At 46.0% G+C, this 7,238-nt stretch overlaps 2 protein-coding genes across 2 annotated transcripts; both read right to left on the reverse strand.

The window, feature by feature from the left end:
- Positions 1-804: 804 nt before the first annotated feature.
- On the reverse strand, positions 805-2,203 carry LOC117897575 (opsin Rh3). Its single transcript, XM_034806527.1, has one exon. The coding sequence runs from the start codon at positions 2,177-2,179 to the stop codon at positions 1,031-1,033; it is 1,149 nt and encodes a 382-aa protein (XP_034662418.1). The 5' UTR covers positions 2,180-2,203; the 3' UTR covers positions 805-1,030.
- A 3,948-nt stretch (positions 2,204-6,151) lies between these two features.
- LOC117898722 (probable serine/threonine-protein kinase fhkE) lies at positions 6,152-6,900 on the reverse strand. Its single transcript, XM_034808340.1, has 3 exons — positions 6,793-6,900; positions 6,524-6,730; positions 6,152-6,409 (listed from the first exon to the last, which is right to left on the reverse strand). Exons 1-3 carry the CDS (start codon positions 6,898-6,900, stop codon positions 6,152-6,154), a joined length of 573 nt encoding a protein of 190 aa, XP_034664231.1.
- Between the last annotated feature and the right edge of the window lie 338 nt (positions 6,901-7,238).

Genomic DNA, 7,238 nt, shown 5'->3' on the forward strand with positions numbered 1-7,238 from the left:
AATGCGGTGCGGTGTGTGGCAGTGAAAGAAATGCGGTGGCTGGGAAAACAATAATAATGAGGCGCCATACAAACACACGGTGCAACGCTTTGGCTCAAACAAATTGTTAAATGCCATTGACGATGGCTAGAATAAAGTCAGCAAAGGGTAGAGGCGCTTGGAGGCCATGTGGATGCTGTGTGTGTGTCATTGGCATAGGGCAAGACTGTGGAACTGAAAATCTAGGCTTCGTTGTGTGGCCAAGTGGCTTGTCAGCTGCTGCTTCCTTCCCTTTGATAAATGTGCATGGATGCCAAGTGGAGCCCAAGTCATATGGAGTCCCTGGGGAGCACGTGCAGGTATTTACGTAGTAACAGAGTCCATGTGGAGGCCAAGTTTTTGTTATTTAGAGGCGGAACGCATTCCTGTGGACTTTGATTCACGCAACAAAGCGCAAGCGCCTTCCAATCTCAAACTTGCGTTCTCTTGTAACAAAAGAGAGCGGGAGAGCGCGTGAGCGCGCGAGAGAGCGAGCTTTTTTGTGGATTGCATGTTGTAGCCTGGAACTGGGACAACACTTTTTGGACTGCATTGCCCAATGCTTTTGTTGTTGTCTGTCGACTGTCTTTACTTTTTGGGCAGCGTACCGGCATGCAGGTTTCGTTTCGACTGAGTGACCCGCAAAAGGCAACTTCAAGTGCCCAACCGGTTTGATAGACAATGGGCTGGGCAGGGCAGGGCAGGGCACTTTCCTGCGCCAGCACAACTGAGGGGAAGTGGATTAAGCAAAGTGTTGCACTAAGAGGAAACTCTCTCTGCCCCCTCTTACTTGCAATAATTCACTATATTTGATTATTTAACATCAAAAAAGTAATAGCTACAAATCATAATCATAATTTTTACGTATTTCACACATTTTTTCACCACAAAGTTACAGCATAGACTTTGAGAATTTTATAGAAGTTTTTGTATCCTGGCATTTTGTATTACGAGTTCGTGTTCCGGGAGAAGCGTGCTGCAGTTCATCATCATAATCCATTTTTGATTGATTTTAGGCCGCCGTCGTTTGCTGCTGCTCCTGCGTGGTGCTGGTGGAGGCAGCGGCCGTCGACTCTGGCGCCTTCTCGCTGATGGCCAGCCAGGGGCAGCGCTTCTGCAGCTCCATGCGGTATCTGGGATGACTGATGGCATACACAAAGGGATCCACGCAGGCCACCATTTTGCAGGTGCAGGCGGGTATCATTGTGGCGCCGGGTGTCAGCAGACTCTTGTCCCCAAAGGCGCCAATGAGCGACATCACGCCGTAAGGCGTCCACGACACAAAGAAGAGGAAACAAATGGTGATGGCCGCTTTGGCAATGCGGATTTCGGCTGTCTCCTTGCTCTTGTCCACATTCGAGCGCAGTGAGTCGACATTCATCTTCTTGGCCTGATCGCGCAGCGCCTTTTCATGGCTAAACACGTGGCCCACAATCTGCGAGTAGTAGTACGTGATCATTGTTGTGGGGCAGACAAAGCTGAAGAAGAAAATGCAGGCCACAAAGAGGCGCGTATCGAAGTTATCCGTCAGATAGTCAAAGGTGCACGACGTGAGGTATCCCTCGGGCACGAAACGGCCCCAGGATTCCGTGTAGCAGGCCACCACCCAGGGCGTGGCATACAGATAGATGAATATGATCATCGCAATGGCCTTGCCGTGCGTCATCTTGCCCTCCATGGGTCGCGTAATCACATTGTAGCGATCGTAGGCGATGAAGGCGTTGGTGGCACCCGCCGCTATGCCCGTGTAGGAGCCAATAATGCCGAAGATCTGGCAGCCCAAGTGCCCGAGGGCATAGCCCTGATTGAAGCTGTTGTAGATGAAGATGGGCGTCTTGATCATCATCATAAAGTCACAGAAGGCCAGGTTAATCACGAGTATGTTTGACGGCGTCCTCAGCGACTTGGCGGCGGAGAAGACCCAAATGACGAGGCCATTGCCGAGCATCGAGATGACCGTGAAGAAGATGTAGAGCGTGCCCAGCAGATAGTTCAAGGATTCCGGTGGCTCCGGGTATGACAGCCAGTGTTCGGGTATGTGACGCAGCTCATCCGGCGGCACGTTCCAACCCAGCAGACGCGACTCCGCGGACAGTCGCGCATCCGGACGCAGCACACTGGACACATTGCCGAGAACGATGGACGCGTTGTGGTACTCCATTCTCGGCCTTTTGGGCCAAGACAAAATCACAGCAATGCTCGGCCTTTGGGTTTTATATTCTCATTCGGAATTGGATTAGCCAGTGGGTTACAGTAAATGCAACATCAGCAGCAGCTTGGGGAAGCAGCAGCATGTGGGATTAGCTGGCGTGGATTGACCTAATCCATTGACTGACATTCTGCTGATACATCGCTTTGCAATTGCTCGCTGGAAGGTCATTGCTGGCGACCTTTTTCTACGAGAGTGATTGCTAGCCAACCCCTTATCTGTTTTGTTTGGGGTTTAATTTGGCTTAAACTTGAACTAAATCATGGCAATCCTCCACTCCGTCAATTAGTTTATTCAAGCGTTTAAAAACAGCATAGAAAATGCATATTTAAAATTGCTTGCCCCTTCCCACCGTTGCGATATTCGTGTGTCCAAAAACCATAATCAAAGGCGTCTGCCACGCCCACTTATTAACAGATAAAACAAAACAAAAAGTGTAACATACTTTGGACTGGCGTCCCAAGACAACGCACACACACATGACGTGAGTAATTATATGTGTATATGTGTGAGCGGCAGCAGCAACAATTTAGGTCATAAATCATATGGAAAAAGTACACAAAAGGCATGCAAATATTCCCCAAATCCCCACCCCGCCACAGAAACCAGCCAGTACACACACACCGACACATGGACTCATCGCATATGTTGTGTGTGTGTGCGAGGATATACCGTGTGCATACTCTAAAAGTATGTACAAAGATTGATTTCCCTTTGTTTGCCTTTTAGTGGGTGGGATTGTGCCAGTGCTCCGCTTATTCACCTCAATTCCACAGGCCTACTCGCGGATGCCCACCACGACACCACCCCTAGGCGTACACTCAGGCACCACTGAGCACTCGCCCACCCTCCCTTTGGGGCTTTGTACATATGTACATACATCAACTACATACATGCATCGCAATGGGTGGTAATATTATATGTTGAATGAATGAGGAGTTGCCTGTTGAAATAATATGTTATATTCACTTGATTTCGATTTGTGGCACTGCTGCTCCAGCTCCGGCTCCTGCTCTGCCTTTTGCCACATTGCCATTTTCTTTTGTGGATGCCCTTTCAAATGGTATTTTGATTTTGCAAGCAAAGAGAAGAGCATTTTTATAAGATATTTCTGGCTGATTGATTCAGTGACAGTTAAACAAATAGTCAGAAATAAACTCTCAAAGTGTATTACCTTAAACATGATTTATTGGTTAGGGTATCTAAGCTCACGACCTATAATGACACCCTTCAGTACTCACTTCCTTTTTTAGCTTTCTTCACTTTTGGCTGGCAAGGTGAATGACTCTATGGGGACTCTCTCCGCTGATGGTGTGGGACACTAGTGTGGATTTCCATGTAATTAAGGACAGCTGTTGGCGGGCCGCAATTCCCTTAGTGTCTCAAACCGAAGCATTGAAGCAAAGCCAGAGCGCAGAGAGTGTGGCAGTGAAGCATTAGGTGGAACAGTAGAGTAGGGCAACAGGGGAACAGCGGAGATGGGAGTGTAGAGTGCAGAGTGGAGCACGCAGAGAGCCAGAATTGATTAGTGTAGTGCATAAATTGAACATTGAACATGTGTTCTAATGCTGAGCTTGTAATGCTTTCATTTCCACTTTGTGGCACGATTGTCGCACTGTGTGTGGCACACTGATTAAATGATTTCATTAAGTGGATTGCTGCCAAAGCTGACAGCAGCGTCAATTAATGACAAGCAGCAATCGAAATCGAAATAAAAAAAAAAAAAACTGCAACTCTAATTGAAAATTGGAAAAGCAAAGGAAGAATAAATACTAAGGGTGAAAAGTTTGTAATTTGAACTTCTCTGTAAACCATTAAAAAACTATTTCCCATTCTGGGACAAAATTCAATTTATTTCTGCATATCACAGACAATGTCCCATAAATCGTTTCGTCGTTAAATAAGATTTGTAGAATTTTTAGCATTCATTAATTGGTTTTGGACCAACGACAAAAGGACAGCCGAGAAGCCAATTTGCAGTTTTGTAATGAAAAACTTCAACAGAAGCAACAGAATTGGGTTATTTATATGAGGCGGTGTATGCCTTACCACCTGGAACCAGCAACCTGCAGCATCCTCATGGCCCATAAACAATCCCCTCCACCCATATTACTCATACGTGCCACAGTCTCTCTCTCTGGCTGTGTGCAGCCACCAAAGTCAAGTGTATTCTTTGGAATTTACTTGTGTTCTTGTGACCGCCATGCGGTCGTCTGCCTGCCTGTCTGTCTGTCGTTTCTGCTCTCCTAAATGTGGCCCATATGTGTGGCTCCAACTGAATTTCTAGCTGCAGAGGTCTTCCTGCCGGCCATGGCTATGGCACGGTAATTGATTATCAAATTCAGCGTTGCAGCGTTTGCATGGGGCAATGTGGCATGCGGCATGTGGCAGGCAGCATACCAGCAGCATCGCTAGCATTGGCCTCAAAGTCCTGCCAGGCAGATGCTCCTTTCTCCAGTTTCTCGATTTCATTTTTTTCCCCCTTTTTTTGGCATAAACTTTTCTGGAGCGACTCTTTTTTCGTGTTTGTTTTTTTTTGGCATGCTAAAAATGGGCTTATGGGAGGCGTGGCATGGGAGCTCCTTCTGCTCCTGCTGGAGTTGCAAGCATATTTTTAATGTGCAAGAATCTGTAAAATTTGTGCTATGTCGCTTTGATTGCAGTTTTGGTGAAACATATTTTATTGTCTGTGTGTGTGTGTGTGTGTTCTGTAGGATAAGTAAAGGAGTAGAGGGGAGAGAAGAGTGAATTTTGAATGCCTTTGCCACTGGATATGGGATCAATAAAGCGTTATACCCTATTTACTTGAGCTAAAACGGAATTTCCTGTGCTTAAAATTGTTGAAAACAATTGTTACTGTGGATTAAAGATGTTATTCCTCTCAGTGATCAGAAAAGTTACAATTCAAATCTCTTGGGAGTAAATAATCCCTCTTTAATATACTCTTAAAGCCACAAGAAATCTTCTTCTGATATTTACACATAACTTCCCTTTACACAAAGTTCCACAAGAATTAGTTTTGCATGGAAATATATCGCCATTAAATCCTCCTGCCGCTGCAAATTAAATAAACGCTCAAAAAACAGCAGCAATAATAATTTAATATTGGCGCAAGGACATCCTGGCATGGTTCCCTGTATTTTATTTTATTTTACTTTTATATGTTGCCTCGTAGGCATTAATTCATGGCATTGGGATTCGGCCGAGAGCTCTTGAAATGGAGGACACTGTGTGGGTGGCTGTAGTTTTTATATATTTAAATATTTTTATGAGTTCTCTCGATTAATTAAAACTCAACACAGCACAAGCTCCACGTCAGTCGGCACCTGGCTGCCATCCGGGGGCGTGGTGGAGGTGGACATACATACATATTGCATTTTATCCGCTGAAGAGGTCATCCAATGGCCTGGACGAATGGCCACAGGAGTCTCCGGTCCTCTGGCGCTCTGATCAAATGATTTATTCATAAATTCCCGCATACGCTAAGTGCGCAAAAAATGCCCTTGTAAGCCCGAGCAAATTATTATTTACAATACAATTCCCCTGTATTGTAATGAGGTTGCCATGGCGCCACGGAGCTGCGTCCAGTCAGCTTCCATCCTGTGGCAGTAAAAAGTCTGAGCTGCTGAAAGATTTCCTGTGAAATTAATAAATTGTAAATTAAATGAGCAAGTGCCGAGTAGACGATGACCTTACCAGAGTGCAATAATTGGCTGTCAATTGCTTTAAGGCTTAAGTCGACTCGAAAGCATGAACATTCAATGGTAGGGCAATGATCCCCATTTAGGGAAGGACTAACAGAACTTAAAACTTATTGGCACAGTCGAATTTTTGTAGCTTAATATTCGTCATCGAAATTAAGTATCTCGAGGGCACTCAATCGCTCTGCGGGCTCCTTTACCTGCAGGGATTATATCAGCACATTCAGTCCCAGCTGCAGCCGCTGCTCTTGTCCCTCGTATTCCTTAGCGTCCTCGTGTAACACATAAGGAATAAAATTAATTGACCCAGCGACCAGCAGTCTGTTTTGTAGTCATAGCCGTGTTCCTCAATCATGTAATCCACAGAGCCACAGATCGTTGTCAAGAGCTCCCCTTCGTAGGCAAGTGCCAGGCCAAAGTCGCAAATCTTCAGCTCCAGGACCACATCAGGGCCACTCCGACTCACCAACATATTCTCCGGCTTTATGTCCCTATGGATAATTTTATGCTCGTGGATGCACACCAAGTTAGCTTAAATTTGCTGGACGATTTCGATCAAACTAAGACAAAAATCGAGATGTAAACAAGGCTTAACCGTGGGGCCCACACCCTGTGTGGCATAGTCCAGGCATTGCATCATTATGGCCAAATGCTGATAATTTTCAAACTGCATGACCAAATCTACAATATTCGTGTGACTCTGCAGGGCCTTCAGCATATCAACCTCATTTTGTGGCGGCAAGTCTGTGATTGTGGCCAGGCTGGCCTTATCGATGACTTTGATGACAAAATCCTCCTCTGTCTGCGGGATCGTGCAGTGATGAATCTGACATTTTTCTGTGTCCATGTCAAGTTCTCGGGCACCAGTCCATTCAGCGAACCAATGTGATTGGTGGACTCTGATGCAGCTGCTGGCTGCAACAACGATGATGGCAGTGAGATTGATCTCTCCTCGAAGCCTCGATATAGCATTATATCTTTCAACAATAATTTCTCCGTCTTGTAGCAAGCCACACACACGTCCCCGTCGACAAAGTCCGTCAGAAAGTCAATGGGTTCAGTCGTACAACCTTCTCGATTACTGGCTCCAGTGGGACCTGCCGTGTCATTTTAATCGTCAGATCCGCCAGAAGTTGTCGCATGCTCTGAAAGCTCTCTGGTGCCATCATACCCTTGAAATGCACATTCCCATTGCGCAGAAAGCGTTTCCGCAGAATCCTCTCTATGGGGGGTTCGGGCAGCAAGTCCAAGTCCTCTTGCTGCTGGACAAGAGTATTATGAAGAGAACTTCATTGTTTTGGTAATTACTT

The sequence above is a fragment of the Drosophila subobscura genome, chromosome O (assembly GCF_008121235.1).
Source record: "Drosophila subobscura isolate 14011-0131.10 chromosome O, UCBerk_Dsub_1.0, whole genome shotgun sequence".
Taxonomy (NCBI): domain Eukaryota; kingdom Metazoa; phylum Arthropoda; class Insecta; order Diptera; family Drosophilidae; genus Drosophila; species Drosophila subobscura.

Coding starts and splice junctions, on each gene's coding strand:
- LOC117897575 (XM_034806527.1), bottom strand. CDS start 2,179: ATGGAGTACCACAACGCGTCCATCGTTCTCGGCAATGTGTCCAGTGTG.
- LOC117898722 (XM_034808340.1), bottom strand. CDS start 6,900: ATGCTATATCGAGGCTTCGAGGAGAGATCAATCTCACTGCCATCATCG. Junction 6,731..6,792: donor TTGGTTCGCTGAATGGACTG/GTGCCCGAGAAC, acceptor ACGATCCCGCAG/ACAGAGGAGGATTTTGTCAT. Junction 6,410..6,523: donor CACAGGGTGTGGGCCCCACG/GTTAAGCCTTGT, acceptor AGGGACATAAAG/CCGGAGAATATGTTGGTGAG.